This window comes from Rhinolophus ferrumequinum, chromosome 3 (assembly GCF_004115265.2).
Source record: "Rhinolophus ferrumequinum isolate MPI-CBG mRhiFer1 chromosome 3, mRhiFer1_v1.p, whole genome shotgun sequence".
NCBI lineage: Eukaryota > Metazoa > Chordata > Mammalia > Chiroptera > Rhinolophidae > Rhinolophus > Rhinolophus ferrumequinum.
The window spans coordinates 67560608-67582273 of NC_046286.1; the positions used below are offsets into that span (position 1 = coordinate 67560608).

The 21666-nt window shown below is 34.3% G+C and overlaps 1 protein-coding gene across 2 annotated transcripts; it reads left to right on the forward strand.

Moving 5' to 3' along the window:
• The first annotated feature begins 1380 nt into the window (after positions 1–1380).
• LOC117020838 (amine sulfotransferase-like) lies at positions 1381–20152 on the forward strand. Of its 2 annotated transcripts, none has more exons than XM_033103597.1 (7): positions 1381–1487; positions 3523–3674; positions 5515–5723; positions 11697–11823; positions 12680–12774; positions 18310–18493; positions 19915–20152. In XM_033103597.1, the coding sequence occupies exons 2-7, from the start codon at positions 3533–3535 to the stop codon at positions 20034–20036; spliced, it is 879 nt and encodes a 292-aa protein (XP_032959488.1). In that variant the 5' UTR covers positions 1381–1487; positions 3523–3532; the 3' UTR covers positions 20037–20152. The 2 variants fall into 2 exon arrangements, with proteins under 2 accessions (XP_032959488.1, XP_032959489.1); XM_033103598.1 differs by lacking the exon at positions 19915–20152 and adding an exon at positions 16986–17095 and having other exon boundaries at positions 18310–18371.
• Positions 20153–21666: the final 1514 nt, after the last annotated feature.

Consider the following 21666-nt stretch of genomic DNA (forward strand, 5'->3'; position numbering starts at 1 on the left):
GTTTTTTGTTCTCTGTGTCATTTATTTCCACTCTGATTCTTTATTGTTTGCTTTCTTCCATTTCTTAACTTTTGGCTTAAGTTGTTCTTCTTTATCTACTTCCTTGTGGTGTAAATTCTTATTGAGCTCTTTCTAATTTCTTAATATATGTGTTTATGTTATAAAGTTTCCCCTATAACTGCTTTTGTTGCATCATGTGATATATGATACATTTCCATTTTCATTTGTTTTTAATTTATTCTTCTTTATTCACCTTTAGATTTCTCTTTGTCCCATTAGATATTCAGAATATCACTAAGATTTCACTAAGCATTGAAAGTTCCATGAAACAAAAAGTTTAGTAATAATTTTAATTACTAGATTCAGCATATCATTGTTTGATATGGAAAGTAGGAAGCTAAAACAATTCCTTCAGTCACAGATGCAGTTCAGTTACAGCAGAGTGGTCTAGCCAGGGAGAACAGGGAAAGCTCTCCAGGATCTCAAAAGGCCCCTAAGGCATTTAGTTCAATGAAAGTCTGTATTATGAAATCAGAATTTCTTGGCAAGCTATTCATTTTGTAAGTAGTCTGCTCTCATCAATTTATACTTATCGGGCTATGCACCTCTCACAAAAGAGATTATTGCTTTGCATAGAAAAATGACATGAAACATGAGATAGGTTAAGCATTTACAAACCTAATCTACCCTCAGCTTAAACTGTATTTACTTACTGGTGAACGTTTGTACAAGGATTAAAAATCTCCCCTAGGGTCAAACTGTGTTTAGTGGAAACCTGAGAAACATTACCAAAGAGCAGCTGATGTAGGTAACAGATGATTGAAGAATGGGAGAATGTCTAAGGGAGATGTTAGATCAGGTCTGAGATATTTCAATTATTGGAGAAGGCAAAAAAGATGAGATCAGTCCTTCTGTAATTACTACTTAAAAAAGAAAAGAAAACAGGAGTGGAAGGACAGCATAGACAACCCTGGACATTTTGCAAAAGGAATTTAAATACTCTTCTGAGTTTATAAGGCTCTATGAACCTCTCATAGCCATTGCCATTTTACACAGGATGGTTCAAATAAAAACCTGAAGAAGGAACACAAATTGTCTGAGATGGTACAAAAATTTTATAAACCATCCTTCATGCCCAAGGAAGATGTTGCAGTAGCTTTCAAGTATACCTTCTTGTTTGTGGTATATTTTCCAAAGTTATTAAATATAACTACTGGATACATGCTGTTCTCTTTAGTTTCCCTGCAAATTTGAATCCTTTGCTTTTTCTGGAGCAATCAGCTATTTATTTCCTAATAACAACGAACTCTTACCTAATTTATTTACCTAAACTGAAACGGAGGGATCTGCTGTTTTTCTAGAATACTATTCATTGGTCAAGACAAACTCTGTAGGGAGTATTTATTTCTCAGCAACAACACATCATTCCCTGTCATTCACAAATTATATCAGAAGTGGATTTTGCTTTCTCTGTTGATCTACAAACAGTAAGTAGATAAAGGGGAAACTTGGATCCTCTTTCAAGTTTCTCTCTCTTCAGCATACTATGTATTTTTTCTCCTCAATTTTCTGTCTTTCCTCTTTTTCTTTTGGACTTCAGTGCAAAAATAAGAGGGAAAGACATTCTTTTCTCTTTTATCCAATCACTTTCTCCAATGTATATGAAGGAGATGCAAACAACATATGACTGGCCAATGCCGAGGTCCCTGAATTCATCTGATACTACACTCATCCCTTTGTTTCTGTGACAAGATAGCTCTTATATTTCTCTCTCTGCTGAGACTGTACAAAGCAGACTAAAGATAATAAATAGCATAAAAGGAGTGATCTCAGAATGTTCTTGAGGGCTGCCTGACACTCTTCTTTTCTCTGCATCAAGAATTATGTAATTGGTGCTTTCTGGGGAGGGTAGGATGGGTAACATTGTCCAGTGATTCTAGTAGAATCACCAGAATCCCAGGTGATTCTAATGCAAGTGATTTTTTATTCTTACTCAGCAAAATTCTAACCTCTGATTTTCCTCTATTGGTCAGGTGAGTTAGATGGTTTGTAAAGGAATTAAATGTTCCTTGTCATGCAATTTAGACAAAGCCATATCTGCAACTTTTAACAAATTCATTTTCTTGGTGTGCACAGAAATTTTTAAGAAGTATATAACTGAAATACATATTGGTTCTAGACTTAATGGAATTAGAACTTCTGGGATTCTCTCATCTATTTCACGTTCAAGAATAGATTTCTCAGGTGGAGATAATAAAATATTTGGCAGGACCAATTTTTGAACAGGTACATCTTTAGACTGTTTGCTTCCTAGTTTTATTTTGACTGTCTTATTTAAATTTATTTAGGATTCTGATAAAAATTCAATTGGAAAATATAATAATATCCATAGAATAGATATTGGGGCTGTATCTCTAAAGTAAAACCACTTGTGGGGACAGAGCTCCAGAGAGCAGTTTCTAGGCTCTTGGCCTCACGTGGAAAGGTGCTGGCTTAGGTAGTAAATGGCCATCAACTGTGAGTGGATGGCCATCAGCTGTGGCTAGTTGGCCTTCAGCTGTAACCAGTGAGCCATTGGCCACTAATATAACTGCCGTGGCTACGCTAGCAGAGGAGTGGGGGCTAGCAAGAAGGTGGTAACTGGCAAGCGCAGATTGCAGTTAGCACGGCAGAGTGCAGTTAGCCAGGGGTTGGTTGGTTGGCAGAGAAGTGGACGGTGGGTTGCGGATTGTGTGGCTCCTGCTTCCTGTGTTTCCGGCCCAGCCGCCAGCGAGACTGTAGTGGTGTGGCTCCCCTGTCTGTGGCTCCATGAGGGTGTTCCATTTTGGCAGCACCATGTCCTGCGTTCTTGTGTGGGGAGCGGGACCAGAGACCCCGCATGACCCCCTGCATGACACCACTGGTATTACTATGCACAGCACATTCCAGAATTCATTTGAAATAGCGTACACATCCCAAAGCCTTAGAAGTTTCTTTCATGGAAAGCAGATTATTTCTGTTCCAGAGAAAAAAAGAGAGAGAGAAATAAAAAGTACATTCATTGAAGAAGTTCCTATTTGTATAACAATGAAAAAGAAAGTGAAGACTAAAAATATGAAATACTAAGAAACTGTATTACGTAAAGTGATTGAAAGCACGGACTCTGAGGTCAAATCATCTGGCATCAAATCCTGCCAGGTCTGCTAACTGGGCATCTTTCAACAATTTGCTGAACCCCCTGTGCCACATTTTCCTCGGCTGTATGTTTGGAGTCATGATGATGTCTCCATCATGGGGTTTAGGAAAAGCGGTTTAACTTTTTAGTATCTTAGTTTCCTCATCTTTACAATAGTGATAATACTTCCAGCAACGTTTGGTTGCGTGAAGATTAAATGACTTATATATGTAAGCTGTTTAGCATGGTATGTGTTAATACATATACGACATTTAAAAGGAGCTTGGCACATACTGAGCACTCAGTAAGTGTTTATTATTATAAAATACTAAGAACTTGAAAGTAATTTGATCTGTTTTTACTTGTAGGTGAATAATTATGGACAACACAGACCAATACTTACTGAACTTTAAAGGCTATAATTTTAGTTTACCTGTCGTTGATGTTGACTTTCTAGAAAATCTAGAAGATTTTGAAATTAGAGATGATGATGTCTTCATAGTCACATATCCCAAATCTGGTAAGTTTGAGGAATGGGCCACCTGCATCAGTCTTCACTCTGCTTTGATAATACATGTGTACAAATGTGCCCTTTTCCCAGACAAAACAGTAGCCCAGTCTACATTTAGACAACCACCTAGGATTAGAAAGTTAAATAAATCGCAAATCTTTATATGCATTTGAAATGCATATGTTATCATTTCTGATAGCACATATGAAAAATCCAAATATTGAGCCAAGAGCAGATACTTAGTAAGTGCTGACCTATTGGCTTTCTCTGAGATTGGAAGAAAATATATTTAAAAACCCAGTAGGATTTTTGTTAACAGCACATCTCAGTTAGAACTAATTCCTCATAAGCTTTTCAATTACCCTAACTGTTTTGCATTTCCCTATTGAAATAATTTTGAACTACTTGCCCTCCGCTCTTACATTTCAAAAAAAAGCTGACTTTTTAAATATTGGAACAGGGTGATTGGTGCTCCTAAAGCAATGTGTGCAAAGTGGTTACCGTTGCTGAAAGATACACTGGAGTGTAAGTCAATACAAAAAAACTCATTTCTGATTTTCATGAAAATAGTCCAGTCCCTCCCTTTCACAATCTACTTGAAATTAATGACTTGTTTACTTTCCCCAAATTAGTAAGCGAATGCTTTTTCTCTGAATTCTTCTATTCTGCAAAATTTATCATACCAACCTCTGATATTGGTATGTTGTTTTTCCCTCCCGTAGATGTTGGTGGTATCTGTTTTTTATTCACTTAATTTTAGGTTAAGCACTGCAGCCCATGTGAGTCTTTCCTTTACCCTTAATCCTTTTCCTTTTCCTTTACCCTTTGGGACACCAAACATCAGTCCTTAGTTCAGGCTCCTGGGGTCTTACTCATCTTGGAGAGGAGATTAGGAACTGTCCCCAGGAGTCGCCATAAATTTTATCAAATCTACTATTGAGTCGTAAATTACAAGATGGTTGACATCTCACATCCTTTTAGAACATCAATTGTATATTCATGAACATAGATGTAAAAATCCTAAACCAAATATAAGCAAAAGAAATCTGGCAATGTTAAAAAAAAAATACAAGGTGGGTTTCTTTCAAGCCATGATTGGTTTAAAAATATATTACTGTAGTTCACCCATATTACTAGAGTGTAAGAGAAAGCCTAGTTATCATCTCAATAGATGCAGAACAAGAATTTAGTAAAATTCAGCACATATTCATAATGGAAACTATTAACCAAATAGCGGGGGAAATTAACTTCTTTAACTTCATAAACAGTATTTACCAAAAACGACCTCAGACATCATATGCAATAGAGAAACATTTAAAATATCACATTTAAAATCAAGTACAAGACAAGAATGCCCGCTATCAGTACTTTCATTCAATAGTGTGTGAGAAAACCTAAGCTACACAGTTTTTTAAAAAAAGGAGGTGGGGGTGAAAAGGGGACTTGAGCTCCTAATTTGTCTGTCTAAACTTCTACAAGATAAGGCTTTAAGAAAGGAGACTAAGGAATGAGAAACAAAGGTAGCCACAGAAAATCAGACAAATGGAACTTAACACGAATACAGGAAACAGAAAGAGGTGAAGGATTAATCTCAATTGCTGCTAGCATGGAATCAGAACAACCACAGCTCTTTCCAAGTAAAAGAACTACTAAGAGCATTTGATTTTGTCTTTACTCATTATAATGCAAAATACAAACAAAAAAGTTAGACAACTTTCTTTGGCATACTTAAAATGGTTAAAGAAAAAAGAAAGCTCCAAATGATTTTGAGATACATGGTATAATTATTCACATCTTTTTTTATAGAAAATTAATTCAGAATTAAAAACAAGATTATTTATTTTTACAGGTACCATCTGGACTCAGCAGATATTAAGCTTGATATACTTTGAGGGACATCGTAGCAGAACTGAAATTGTGAAAACGATTGACAGAGTCCCCTTCTTGGAATACAACATACACAAAATGGACTTTCTTGAGAGACCATCCCCTCGCCTGTTCTCTACCCACCTCCCATATTATTTAGTACCGAAAGGTCTCAAGAGCAAAAAAGCTAAGGTATGTCACAGAAATAGCTTATGGACCTTTGGCACAAACAAAAATACTTTCTTCAAATTTTTTTTTCCAGCTCCACTTATCCACATTCTCTTAAAAGTTATTATTACAATTTTTATGACATTGATTTTCACATTAACAATATATATGGAATTATTAGTGTATACATAAATTTAGTCACAGCACACATTGCATGCAGTGTAATTATAATGTACAATAGAAATTCCTTTATGATGGCACATAAAATTCTGTTCTTTTTAATGGTTTAGTAGAATTTTATTGTATGGTTGTACAATATTGAATGTGTATTGTTGGACAGGTAGGTTGCAGCATATCTATATATCACATTGTAATAAACATCTTATAGATCTTTAAACTCTTTGGATCTAGTGAAATGTTTCCCTAAGAGTGGACTTTTCAGGTTAAAGTGTCCAATTACTTTAAGAGTTGGTAAAGATTAGCTACTTGCCTTCTATAATGTATTAACTTATACTCGTTCAAATAGTGTATAAGAATGTGTTTTGCTCACATGCTACCAGTGATTGGAATTACCAATCTTTGCTAATGTGCAAGTTAAAAACATCTCATTCTCGAGAACTTTGCAGCCCTTTTGGTTTTAATCACTTGAGCGTCTTTTTGTATATGTCTAGCCCTTGAAATACCCTTTTTATTCTTTGCCCACTTTTCTTTAGCTTGTCTTTTATTTACTGTTTTGTAGAAGTATTTATATGGGACAAATATTTTTCCAATTAATAGTTTATCTTTAAAGATTGTTGAATTTTAATTTTATATAACCGATTTTAATTTTATAGAACCAATCTATCAATCTTTCCTTCCTAGATTCTAGTAGTTGGTGTTGCTAAGAAAACACTTCCCCATGAAAAAGATGATGCAAATACTCTCCAGGCTTTTTCTAATTAACTGTGTGTTTTTATTTTTTACATTTAATTATAAATTATATCTGATACTGTGTGTGATTTGAAATATGACTATTGCATAATATTTGCCCGGGGTGGGGGAGTGGTTGCCAGTGGATCCAATATGACTTGTTTAAGCATTTACTGTTCCCCTATTATTTTAGTCTACATTTCGATATAGTAAGTTTCTATCGTCCCTCCCTCTGATTCTAGACTCTAAGTTCCGAAAATTAATATGTGCCAGTTCTTCACTGTTTTAGATATCGTAACTGATATGAAAAATCCCCATCAACTTTATTTTTTGATATTTTCATTCTCCCAATGATTTTTAGATGTTGGTTGGAATTGATTAAATATAGAGAGATTAATTCTGAGACAATCATTAAAATTGCAATATTGCAACATTCCTTCCAGCATTATTCTATTGCTCTTTATTTATCAGGTCTACTTTCACATCCATCAAATGTGCTGTTATTCTTTGTATGCTTCATACATATTTTTCCCTGAATTTCCCGTGTTTTTGGCTAATTTGAATTTTAATTTTTTTCACTGTTGTCTTTTCTAGTTAGTGATTGCTGTTATAAAGAATAAAAACCATTGGCATTTCGGCTCCCTTAATGAATTTTCTTAGTTTTATTAACTTTTTCCCTATACTCTGTAATATATTAGATATTAAAATAATACATTTTACTTTTCTTTATTTTCCAATATTTACACTACTTTCTTTTTCTCTATTTCAGTAGTTAAAACTTGCAGGAAAAAAATAGAGCAATGGATGTGATGACAAATATTCTCTTATCTTTCATTCTCTAGCATTTTTAGTATCTTTTCTTAGTTTTGTTTTGCAGCTGATTTTCCAGGCACATGATAATGAGTAATTTTTTTCCTATTGTTATTTTGCTTGGAGTTTTACTTTCATTTTTGTTTTTGCTTTATTCAGAAAAGGTCTAATCATATAAAATGCCTGTGGGGACAGAGCCAGGAGTGCAGTTTCCAGGCTCTAGCCTTCATGTGGAAATGTGCTGGCTCAGGTAGTAAATGGCCATCAACTGTGATTGGATGGCCACCAGCTGTGGCTATTTGGCTGTCAGCTGTAACCAGTGAGCCATTGGCAACTAAGCAGCAAATGGGGGGCTAGCAAGAAGACAGTGGCTGAGCTAGCAAGTGCGGATTGCAGTTAGCAAGGCGGATTGCAGCTAGTAAGTGAGGTTTGTTGATTGAAAGAGAAGGGGACAGCAGGTTGTAGGTCGTGTGGATCCTATTTCCTTTGTCCCCAACCCAGCTGCCAGTGATACTATAGTGGTATGACTCCCTTGTCTATGGCTCCGTGTTGTTCCTTTATGGCCTCACCATATTCTGCATTCCTATGTGGGGAGCGGGAGCTGAGACCCGCATGGCACCCTGCATGATAATGCCTTTTTTGGCTACTTTGAAGATGCCATGTTTCTCAAGTCTCCCTTTAATCGATAGTGAAATGAAATCAACTGATATTTCAATAATGTTCTATTTCTGGAATAAATCCTACTTGTTTATAGTATGATATTTATGTTAACATACAGCTGGAAGAGTTTTGTTAATTTTTATTCAGGCATTTTTGTCTGTAGCTATTTTTAAATAGATTTTAATTTTCTATGATCATTCTATCTTTATTTGATTTTAGTATCACTGTACTTCTAGTCTAATAAATTTCAAAGCTTTTCACTAAGTTATGAAGTAGTTCAAAAATATAAATTAACTGAATTTTCTGAAGATTTGATTTTAAGTCCATTGTAAATACATCTGAACCTGTCTGTTTCATAGTTGTATATTTTCATTCTTCTGATCAGTTCATTTAAATTAGCTGTCTTTCCCTAAATTGGTATTATAATTTTAATTTTAAAGTACATTTTCTCTGTTTTATCTGTATTTTAAAACAATGAAAGAAATTACAACATGTTCTGTCACGATCTAATGAATTTTCTCCAATCCTCCGATTACATCTTTTTCATACATTTGTTATGAGGACATTTTAAAATATTCTTTAATTCTCACATTTTTCAGGATACCAGGAGTTTTTATTAAATTGTTTTTTCCTCCAAATAACTAGCTTCTTTTTAAAGCATAATTTAATGTTTTCTTCTTCATTGATTTCTACTTTCATACTAAGTGTTTTCTCATATTTTGTTTGCATTTATTTTTCTGTCTTTTTAAAATAGACCTTATTATTATCTATTTCCAATATTTATTTTTAAAATATTGACATTTAAAAATGATGGATAAAATTTTATTAGTTTCTATCATTTCAGTTTTAATTTTCTAAATGGTCCAAGTTATTTTGAAGATTTTTTATTTCCAAGACTTTGTAGAGTTTTCTGTTTTAACTTTTTCATTATTGACAATTAGTATGTACTCTCATCAAGTAATAGGGTATATGAGTGCTAATTTTTGAAATTCATTAAGAAGTTTTATGGTCAATTGCGTGGTCAATATTTTTAATATGTCCCATGACTACATGAGAAAATGGTGTATATTCTCTGTGTGGGGTAACACACACACACACACACACACACACACACAAAAAGACATATAAAATGAACTTTGTTAAATGATTGTGTGTGGCGTGCCAGCCGCCACAAATCGAACAGTTCCTGAATGGGGGAGTGGGAATGAAAAAAGACACTCACACAAAATGATGATGCGGCCGGTCTTCAGTGATCCTGAAGCGCGGAGTTTACTTTCCTTTACCAATTTAAACCACCTGTGTACGTGCAGCTTAACAATCACGAGTGTGCATTACCTCATTGAAAGTAAAATTTTCAACTTTTACATATGAACTACAGACTCACTGAAACTTCCCCAAAGTCATTATCTCAATGACAAAGCCCACCAATTACCCTGAGAATCATCAGTGATCTGTGTCCGGGCCGTTCCCACCTCATTCCTTAGCAGCTTGCAAGCACCCTCCAATTGCAGGCAGAGACAATGCCTCAGGAACTAAAAACTGAGCCAGTCTGCAAGGAAATCATGGCTCCCCACAATTGTGCCAATTTATTTTGTTAATCCTCTTATCCTTATATCTAAAGGTGAGTATAAACCTTCCACTGTGATGATTGTTATATTAAAATCTTTACAGACTTACTAGAATTTGAGTCATGTAAGAGATCCTAATATGTTATTCAGTATACAAAGATTTCTGTTATGTTGGTCAAGGCAAATAAATTTTATGTTCTATGAAATCCTTTGGCCTTAAATTTTACTAAACTTTATATTGTCACTTGTTTTCTTTTTTCCTGGGGTTTTGCCATATGCCTTTGTTTGTCAGATTTCAAATATGATTTTCCACTGTTGTATGATTTTTCAAGTTGTGTAAGTTATTCTGTCTATCAGATCTATGATTTCCCTTCACTGAATAATCAGGTTATGCCAATATTTGATGCTATGAATATTCTTGAGCGTGTCATCTGGTGCACACCTGTATGAGCTTCCCTGGAATGTATGTCCAAGAATAGAATTGCAAAGTCAAAAAGTTCAGAAGTATTCAACTTTATAAAATCATATTGTATTAAAACAAAGCAGTTGTATCTGTTTATGCTGAAACCAGTAATGTATGAGTTGTTATTTTTCTCCTAGATAGTTTTTATCAGCCTTTTTAATATCTATTAATTATAAACTGGTATCTCAAACTGATATGAGTTTGCATTTCCCTAATCAATAATGAGATTAAGCACTTTTTGATATGTTTATTGGCCATAATTTCTTGTTCTGCGAAATTTTTCACTTCATTGTTTGGCTCTTTTTTATTGTTTTATATATATTCTGGATGCTATTCAATTATTGGTTATATGTGTTGCTTCTTTCATATGTTCTTACTTTTTGTAATTTTATGGTATATATACATATATATGTGACATATATGTATATATATGTTTATATATATGTGTGTGTATGTATATATTTTATACATTTTATTGAGGACTATTGGGGGACAGTGTTTTTCTCCAGGACCTATCACCTTCAAGTAGATGTCCTTCAATCTAGTTGTGGAGGCACAGCTCAGCTCCAAGTCCAGTCACCATTTACAATCTTTAGTTGCAGGGGGCGCAGCCCACCAACCCATGTGGGAATTGAACCTGCAACCTTGTTGTTGAGAACTCGTGCTCTAACCAAATGAGCCATCCAGCCGCCCCTTTTATGGTATATTTTGAAGAAGAGCATTCTTAATTTTTTTTTTTAACTGTAGTCACCATGCTTATTTATTTTATAACTGGGAGTTTGTACCTTTTAACACCCTTCACACACACCTCCCTCCGTTTCTGACAACCACCAATCTGTTCTCTGTATTTATGAGTTTGGTTTTTATTTTTCTTTAGAGTCCACATGTAAGTGAGATCCCACAGTATTTATCTTTTTCTGTCTGACTTATTTCATTTGGCATAATGCCCCCAAGGTCCATCCATGTTGTTGTAAATGTAAAATTTTAATGTAGTTGAATTCTGATCAGTTTTCATTAAAAAAGTTTTTTTTTTCTGTTTAGGAAATCCTTTTCTTCTCCAAGACCGGGAATGTATTCTTTACTTTTTGAGATTTAAAAGTTTTACTTTCATACTGAAATCCTCAATCCATTTATAAATCATTTTTGTGTGTGGTGTTGGGTATGAGGTAGAATTCTATTTTCTTTTTTTTTCTGTATGGATAATTATTTGTTAACATCGTCTGTTAAATAAGTTTTCCTTTTTCACTGATCTCCAATGCTATTTGGTTGTATATCAAACATTATTTAATGTCCACACAGAGTAAATGGAAACAGCCTCCGTGCAAGGTAATTTACCACATTAATCAGCTTTACTAAAAAATAATTTCACTATTAGAAGTTAGTCCTTATGTTTGTACATGTGAAATGTCATGTGAATAAAGTTATTTATTTCAGCATCTTTGTAATGGCAAAAATTGGGCATAACCTAAATTTCCACGAATAATAGATTAGATGAAATAAATAATTATGCATTCATATAATGAAATATTATATACATATTTTAAAAAACCAAGAATTATTAAAACTGTTTTACTGTTCCCCCTGCAGATTATTTACATCTACAGAAACCCCAAGGATGTTTTGACCTCATACTTTCATTTTTCAAATTTGATGGCTATAACACCAGCTGCAAATAATATGGAAGAATTTTTGGGAAACTTTCTAGATGGAAAAGGTAACCATGAATTTATTTACGTAAGTAACATGTTTATGAGTCAATGCTGCCGTTTAGCCAAATTCTCAAACTTAAAGAACATATTTTAGGGAGATGGACAGAGTAATATGGACAGACATATTTTAGGAGCTGGAATGCACATAAATGTTACTATTCTGTCAGTTTAATTTGCTACCCAGTGACTTTTTTATTCTCACTAGGACCACTCTGGGGATTGCATGCAAAAACATATTGTTTAAGAAATATTTTGACCTTGTCATAAGAGAGCTACAATGGTCTAACAATTCAAACTATTTAAATCCATGCATTCCAGAACAGCATATGTTTAAAGTGCGTGTAGTTTTTGTGTTCTGTCGTGGACTTATGGTAGGCCTTATCTGACAATGGTGGAATTTTCATTTTAATGCTGAGGAGGATATATTGATGCAAGAAGCTTGTGGAATATGGAATTCATGCTCTCACTCATTTAGAAGATTATACTCGGTTTCATCTCAATGTCAATAGCTGAAGTTGCTCTCCGGAGATCTTAAAATAGACAATGAAAGGAGAAATAAAACATGTTTTCAAGTGGAAGAGGAGGAAAAGTAAGGGGCTTACCTGAAAGAAATCTTCCAAGTTAGTTCTTTCAGCTTCTTATTTCTTAATCGCTACTTTCCTACATACGTAGGAAAGGCAGGTTTGCATTAAAATCATGTTATTGTTCCCAAAACACCATTTTTAAAAGGTAACATAGATGTCCAGTGGTACGAACTTGATTTATTTTTCTGAGGATTCCAGAAGAGAAAAGGAAGACTATAGTGTGCTGTTCAATAAGTGCAACACCTTTAACCTTGTTACGTGTTAACTTTTCCCACAGTGGTAGGAAGCCTTTGGTTTGATCACATCAGAAACTGGTACAAGTACAGACACGACTTCAATATTCTGTTCATGATGTATGAGGAAATGAAAATGGTAAGAGGAGAAGGTTATTTTTTAAAATTATTTCTTTGAAACCTTTTTTATCTTGGCTTTAATGAACCACATTTTGCTAGTAGTTTGCCACCTAACTACTTCCCAGGCTTCTTTAGGGCTTTCTAATTTTCAGCCCATCCCTAATGATTGGTCTTCCTTGGGCTCTCTTGTCACTCTGCATAGTCATCTTTTGTGGTTCCTTTTCATGTAATCATCTTAGCAATAAAGGCAAACTCACGCATGTAGAGCTTAAAAAAGAGAAAGGTCACCAGGAAACACTGGGGTGAGAAGCCACTTAGAAAAGCTAATTATGGGTCCTGTGATGCAAGTTCGTCCAGTATTTTAAGAGAATCTTCAAATGTAGCTTTCATGTGAAATCACATGTTTACACGCTTGCATCAAATCAAAGTTGTCTTAATATATTGTGTAAACCACACCAAACACATGTGAAGTTCAATGTTTTGTGATCTCTGATTAATATGTTGATTCACTGCTACATAATTTATTCATTCATTTAGTCAAAATTATTAAATGCCTACTATGTGACAGACACTAAATCATGAGACAAAGAGGATTGAAACCACTATTTATATAATTTATAATCCAGCAGAGAACATAAGTATTCACAAAGTAGGTATATATAATTCAAAACTGTGACAAGTGTTATTTTAAAAAGTACAGGTCCATACCCGTATATGAAATAAGGGGATCTGGTATAGCTAAAAGTGATAGGCAATTAATTCTGGAAAAAGTAACATGACAACTTTAAGCTAATAAATTAGTAAATAAAAGCAAGTGAGGTAAAAGGGAATTCTAAGCCAAGAAAAGACAATGTGCAAATGGCCTGATGCAGCAAAATGTGTGACATCTTTGAGGAATTGAAGGAAGAAGTTAAAGAGCCGGTGGGAGTGAGGAAAGATGAAGATAGAGAGGTGTGTCGGAGCCAGACTGTGCAGGGTCTGTAGACTATGTTAATGGCAGTGATTTCTTTAATCTTAAAAGCAATAAGGAGCCCATCAAGAGTTATCAGAAGACCAGCAATATGATAAAATTAGTATTTTTAGAATATCATTCCCATTAATGTTTTGAAGTGTGATAATAGTAAATACAGGCAAACTAGTTAAAGACCAGTGTCCTAATCCGCTGAAATCAATGGTGCTTTCAATTAGAATAGTATCACTGAGACTGGAAAGAACGCCGAGTTCTAAGATACATTTAGGAGATAAAAAAGGAAAGGGATTGTATATAGAAAAAGACGAGAAAGACTTATGTGTAGGACACCTCCTGTATTTCTGGTTCATATATCTGTGTAGATAGTTGTATCATACATGAAGGTACTTAGGGAACACTGAAGCAGGAAAGGCTCGCGGTACAAGATTATGAGGTTGTTTTTGACATGTGGAATTTAAGATGACTTAGAAGTACTCTAATAAATATATTTGGAAATAAGTGGAACACACGGTCTGATGCCCGAAGATTCTTGAGCTAAAATATCAATGATATTAACTAGGGCATCATCACTGTATAAAATATAACTGAAACTATGAACATAGATAAAATTGAGAGTGAGAAGGGAGAGGGGCACAGCAAGAGGGAGGAAGGAAAATGGGAGGGGAAAGAAGCGGAGGAGGTGAGTAAAGGGGAAGAAGGATCTATTACTGGGAGACCTTAAGATACAAAGTTAGGGTAGCGAGGAATGGGCTCACCAAAGAAACAGAAATGAAGAGCCTGAGAGGTAGAAAGGAAAGGAGGAATTTGTGGTGACAGAAGTCCAGTGGGTGTGTTAAGAAAGATCTTAAGATCTTTTAAAGATATTTAAGGCTGCTGAGAAGTCAAGTAAAAAGAGTTTAAAATGTCCATTAAATCTAGTGATGTGAAGTATAGTATGAATTATAGTAAACAAGGTTGGGATGGGTCGTGGAATAAGTTGGTAAATCAAATATATATGACAAATATATATGACAAGTTAAGGCACATGTACGTATATGGTTAACTATCTTTCAGTATACCAAATTTTATATCTAATATTTGGATTTCAAGCAAATCATGTCCAAAAAACAATTTATCACCACCCAGCAAAAGCTGCTGCTTCTCCCATGAAATGCACTGTAATTCAACTGACCTGAATCAGAAACCAGGTTTCATACTTAACACATTCTTCACCCGGTACATCATTTCCTCATTCATTCAACAAGTCATGCTAATTCTGTCTGAAAACTTGGTGGAAGACACAACTTAATTCAGTCCACATTACCCCTTCCCTAGTCCAGCTCATCTTCATCTTTTGCTTCATTTCCACAACAACCTTCCTAATTGTTCCTGGTATCTCCAACCTCACCTAGTCTCCATTTACACTTTATTCTTCAAGAAGAGTTACCCCAAAATACAAATCTGATTCCTTCCCTATTTTCATTTTTAAATTCTTCCGCAAGAATGTGCTCACAACAAAAGCATTAATAAACATTAAATTTACTGACAGTTAGGACAAAGAGACCACAGAGTAAACTATGCAAAATCTCTTGAATATTTGTTATGTCACCAATATACTATCACCACGTATCACTTTTCTCTTGCTTTCCACCAAGTAGCCCATTATTCATGTATTTTTGATCTGGGTTTCACCAAACCTTCAAAAAACAATTTTTTTCAGCTATATAATAGGGAGTGAATCTTCTTTCAACTTCCCTTATCAGGGAAGACAGACCTTAGTCAATGTGGGATTTTCTGCTGTAAAGCTCTTTGTAGAAAAAGATCCCAATTTTCTCAAGCTGTTAGGTATTCATCAATGTTGGTGTCGATGTGGAGGTCTTCCATTGTCTGCTACTTTCCTTGGAAATATGTTGGCAGTTTTACCTAATGCTGTTTATGTCTGGTTCTCCAGTGGTCATCGTATCAGAAACACCCAAAGTCCACATAGTTTATCTCAGAGGAGTTTGCACATTTCCCACTGATTTGGAGGTTATATCCCTTGGTACATAGTGACGATAAAGAATCATTTACTACTTTATTATCTCAGGTATCCTGCACTATGTAGTCGGAATAGAGGAGGAATTGCTATACTGTTTAGAGATTCATAGTTACATGTAAAAACTATAAATAAAAACAGAGAGATTGTTAGTATAAAAATAAGGATAAAGGTTTTTTGGGGGTGGATGGGAAAGTTTATAATTAGGAAAGGGATGTATGATGGGGTTCTGGTAATTCTACTATTAATTTTTTAAGGAACCACTATTACTATTCATACTCCAAAGTTTTATATTCCCATTAGCTGTGCACACGGACCAATTTCTCCACATCCTGGTCACCACTTGTTACTTATTTTTTCTTAATAGCCATCCTAATAGGTGTGAAGTAGTATCTCACTGTGGTTTTGTATTTGTATTTCCTTAATGATTGGTGAATCTGAGTACTCTTCATGTGTTTATTGACCTTTTCTATATCTTATTTAAAGAAATACCTACTTAAGTCCTTTGACAATTTCTTAATTGTGTTTTTTTGTTTGTTTTTGAGTTGTAGTTCTTAGTTACTTTGGATATGACCCCTTATCACATATATGATTTTAAAATAACAATTTCAATGAGATTTTCAAAAATTAAGAATAAATATCCATCATGAAAGTGCTAAGTTATGTAAAATTTAGTGGATAAATAGAAATGAAATGGAAAATATTTTTTTTTAAAAAAAATGTATATTAGAAAGTTCATGGAATTCCATGGGTTGCTTTTACACTCTGTTATTTGTGGACTTTGATCACAGAAGATTTTAATTTGGATGTAGTCCATTTTATCTATTTTTTCACTTTTTGCCTGTGCTTTTGTTGTCATAATCAAGAAATCATTGTCAAATCAAATGTTGTTAAACTTTACTCTCCTATGTTTTCTTCTAAGTGTTTAAGAATTTTAACTCTTATGTATAAGTCTCACCCATTTTGAGTTCATTTTTGTATATGTCTTTATAAACAGAATTGTTTTCTCAATTTTCTTTTGGGATTCTTTATTGTTACTATGAAGACATCAAGTGATTTGGAAGTGTTCATTTTGTATATTGCAACTTTGAAGAATTGTTAGAACAATTGTTCTAACAATTGTTCGTGGAATCTTTAAGGTTTTCTATGTATAAAATCATGTTGTATGTGAACACAGATAATATTACTTCTTCCTTTGAATTTCGATCCCTTTTATTTATTTTTCTTGCCTCATTTCTCTGGCTAGGACTTCCTGTATTATGTTCAATACAAGTGGCAAGATTGCTCATCCTTGCCTTACTCCCAATCTCATTGGAAAGTTTTTCAGTCTTTCATCATTGACTATGATATAAACAAGTAGGTATTTCATACATGGTCTATTTATGCAGAGGCTGTTATTTTTTCTTTTTTGTGTTCTTTGTTTTTGACTGTTTTTGTCATGAAACTGTGATAGATATTGTCAAATTCTTTTTCTGCCTCAGTTAAGATGATCATGTGGTTTCTTTCCCTTTCACTCTGTAAATGTGGTATTATATTAATTAATTTCATATGTTGAACCACTTTGTATCCAAGGAGTAAATCCGACTTGATCATGGGGTATGCTCCTTCTAATATGTTATTTAATTTGTTTTGCTAGTAATTTTTTTGGGTGGGAATCCATTTTTTATTTTTTTTATTTTTATTTATTTTAATTAAATTTACTGGTGTGACAATGGTGAGTAAAACTACATAGGTTTCAAGTGTACATTTCTATAAATCATCATCTATATGTCACTGATATATGGATATAAAACTGAAAGCCACAAAGGAATAAGACAAATAAACAAAAACTCATAGACACAGACAACAGTTTAGTGGTTACCAGAGAGTAAAGGGGGAGAGAGTGTGGTAGAAGAGGGTCAATATATGGTGCTGGAAGTAGAACTGACTCGAGGTGTTTTGCTAGTACTTTGTTGAGAACTTTTGCATCTTAGCTTTCATAAGTGATATTGGTCTTTAGTTTTCTTTTCCTGTAGTGCTTTTGTCCTGCTTAGTATCATCGTAATGCTGGCCTTATAGAATGAGTTGAAAGTATTCCCTCCTTTTTGATGTTTTTGGAAGAGTTTGAGGAGGATTGGTGTTAATTCTTCTTTAAATGTTTGGTAGAAGTCACCAGTGATGCCGTCTAGAACTGGGCTTTTCTTTCTTGCATCCATTTATTGAATTACTTGCTTTACTCTTTCCCACATGAAGTTCTGAACTTAAACAAGCACATATAACATATTATTGTTCTCTTAAACTTCTCTGAAGCTTATCACAGTTTCAGAAACATATAAGATATCCTAAAAGTGTTGGTTAAATAAATTAATGAGCTGTCTTTATAAAATCAAACAATAGGAAGCTCTACCAAAGCTGACAACCAGAGCACTCATTTTCATAGGAGGAATAGGGAAATAATATATCCCTGTCAAACTTTAGACTTACAGTAAGTCCGATCACCTTCAGTTTTCCAAAATGTAATAAAGATGTTGGGCTTTAACTCATGTGTTTCTCATAAGCTGAAGAGTTTCTCATGTCCGCAATCCTTTCAGGACCTCAGAAATTCTGTGCTTAAAATCAGCCATTTTCTTGAGAAAGAACTGAGTGAAGAGGACATGGAAGCTGTTGTGAAGCAGGCTACATTCACGAACATGAAGTCGGATCCAAAAGCAAACTATTACGACGTTATACATAACGAAGTTGGGACAAGAAGAAATGGACATTTTTTGCGCAAAGGTGATGCTCAGTGGTTTATGAGAATAAAAGTGTTTAGAGTTCCCTTGATTCCTTGGCCTGTACACTGATTAAAGGGTGCTCCTAACATGTCTTTCCAAGGACTGTCATTTGGGTCTTAGAGAAAACCAAAGATCCTAACTGAAAATGGCCCTGAAAAGTATCCCAGAAAACTGAACAGTTGTTTAGTACTGAGTCTGACACTTGAAACTGATTAGTCAATATTAGGTTCCTACCTTCTAGTATATGTGACCCTACTCTTAAAAATTTGTTACCGAGTCTCACCTGAAGGTGATGGATGTACGCATATGTGAGTAGGACAGCTCCAATTTTTGTTTTCCTTTCTCTTAGACCATTCTGTAAGTAAACTCCATATGTATTTTGTTGTGCGAGAGGGAGTTTGGATTACAGTTATTTCCTCATGAGTCAGATTTCTTCATTGTAAAAAGTAGATTCACCAATTGTGCTATGAATTCAATTATTCAACAACATGAAAAAAATTTTATTGTGCTTTTATTACATGCCAGGATTTGTTAAGAATGAATATGTTGTCCACCTGATACTCCTTAAGTTCAAAATGTTTTAAATTTGATCTCTTTAATATGGATTTTAAAAAACATAATTTGTACTTTGCTATTTTATTCATATTTATTCTCTAAATTATTCATAGCTCAACATTTTGATGATACACATTTATTCTTAATTATGAAGATCTTGCTGAAATTGCTCTTAACATTGCTATTTTAAAAAAATTGTTTCTTCTTTTGCCCCATTTATTATTAACTTTCACTTCTTTGTATTTAACTCGATCAAATATAAAGCAATTCTCATGCCCATAATAGCTTGCTAACATTCCGATAATAATATTTAAACAAGAAAATTTGATAGCCGAAGATGCCAAATCTTCATTAAAAATCAGCTTAATGATAGTTTCAAACTTCCATCAAGTAAAACCGAAATGATGGCAGCTCAGAGGACCCTCTGTGACCTTGGTTTTAGTACTCGAAAAATCTTTGGGTCTCATTATTTCAATTTTAAAAATGAAGAAATAGTGACATTGTAAGGTTGTGTTAATATTACATGATAGATTTGGTTTGCCAAGTACGGTGCCTGGCATTTAGTAAAATACATATAAACATTAGAATCTAGTCATATATATTACTTTTATTTTTCCTTCTCAATAAGGTTATACTTTAATGGTACCGGTTGGCACAAGTATAGTAGATACGGAAAGTGGACTTTGGAAGTGTTTTTTTGTTTTTCAGCTCATTCCTATATAAGGAAAAGTGAAGTATCTAACCTGACAGAAAACTAACAGATATTTAGCGTGGCTTGAAGGAGGGATTAAAGCAGATTGGAGGGAATTTTTGCCCTGATATTGTTACTTACTCACCCAGGAGCTGATGGTGTGCTTATCCCTCCAGGTGTCATCGGAGACTGGAAAAATTACTTGACAGTGGAGCAAAGTGAAAGATTTGACAGAGTATTCCAAAGGAAGATGAAAGATTTCCCCTTGAAGTTCATCTGGGATGTAAATAAGGAGTAGAATCAATGTAAAAGAATTCTCTAAAAATCTACTTAACTAGAGAGCATATTTTAATATACATATTAATTTGATCTCATGCAAATATTAATTATAAAGCTTTAGCAATAAAGTAATAAGTATACTGTGCTTAGATTAGTTGCCCTGCGTAAACTGTGCTTAGAATAGTTGCCATGAGTTTCTTTGAAAACACTTTGGAATTTCAAAAAGTAAAATGATTTTAGAGATAGTCTGCATTGATAGGCTGTATTATAAAGTGAAAAACAGGAAGCATGTAATGTGAATTGTAAATGTTCTGAGTTTCTGCACTGCACAATTTTTTGATCTGCAATTAAATTTAGTATCAAGGAAACATTAAAATTTTTTTTATTATTGTACTTAACTTTTAATTATTTAGTTTAATAGCAATGTAAATGTCGAAATAAATAGAGAATACATATATAAGCACATACATCTGTTTAATAATTTACCAGATTACAAGATTGACACTAAGGATGAAAAGATCAAAAATACATTAATCGGGCCAGCCGGTGGCTCAGGTGGTTAGAGCTCCATGCTCCTAACTCCGAAGGCTGCCTGTTCGATTCCCACATGGGCCAGTGGGCTCTCAACCACCAGGTTGCCCGTTCAATTCCTCGAGTCCCACAAGGGATGGTGGGCTCCACCCCCTGCAACTAAGATTGAACACGGCACCTTGAGCTGAGCTGCCTTCTGGATGGCTCAGTTGGAGCGCGTCCTCTCAACCACAAGGTTGCTGGTTCGACTCCCGCAAGGGCTGCGTCCCCTGCAACTAGCAATGGCAACTGGACCTGGAGCTGAGCTGCGCCATCCACAGCTAAGACTGAAAGGACAACTTGAAGCTGAACGGTACCCTCCACAACTAAGATTGAAAGGACAACAACTTGACTTGGAAAAATGTCCTGGAAGTACACACTGTTACCCAATAAAGTCCTGTTCCCTTTCCCCAATAAAAAATCTAAAAAAAAAAAAAAAATACATTAATCATCTAATGGTTCAGTCATGTAACAATTTAGGTGAAAAAAATATTTGTGTCTATAACATATCACTCACTAAACTAATTCCACACGTATTTATTGTTAAATGTTTAATATAAAATCATTTTGAATGAGTAGACAAATATAGATGTCTACTCTATATTGATAGGCTGTATTATAAAGTGAAAAACAGGAAGCATGTAATGTGAATTGTAAATGTTCTGAGTTTCTGCACTGCACAATTTTTTGATCTGCAATTAAATTTAGTATCAAGGAAACATTAAAATTTTTTTTTTTTTTTACAATTCCCAAATGGAGAAAAAGTTTCGAAGCATAAAAGCAGTGAAAGAAACTTCAAAGAAAAAGATAGTAAATTTACAACCATAAATATTTCAAGGCATCGCCATCCATAATAGTCAACTAACAAAAACAACTCAATGTCCACCTGCAATAAAATATATAACGAATTGTGGCATTTCATATAAGCAAACACTGTATATTAGTAAGAATGCAGGAATTACACCTGCATGGAAAATATGTATGAACCTCTGAAACATAATGTTCAGTGGGAAAAGCCAGACACTTATTGCATGATTCATTGAATAAGATTTAAAAACAGGTAAAATTAACCTATAGGT

What these genes read in the sequence shown, in the direction of transcription:
- LOC117020838 (XM_033103597.1), top strand. Translation starts at nt 3,533, where the DNA reads ATGGACAACACAGACCAATACTTACTGAACTTTAAAGGCTATAATTTT. An exon ending in AGTCACATATCCCAAATCTG is followed by an intron (nt 3,675 to 5,514) that starts GTAAGTTTGAGG and finishes TTATTTTTACAG; the next exon opens with GTACCATCTGGACTCAGCAG. An exon ending in AAACTTTCTAGATGGAAAAG is followed by an intron (nt 11,824 to 12,679) that starts GTAACCATGAAT and finishes CTTTTCCCACAG; the next exon opens with TGGTAGGAAGCCTTTGGTTT.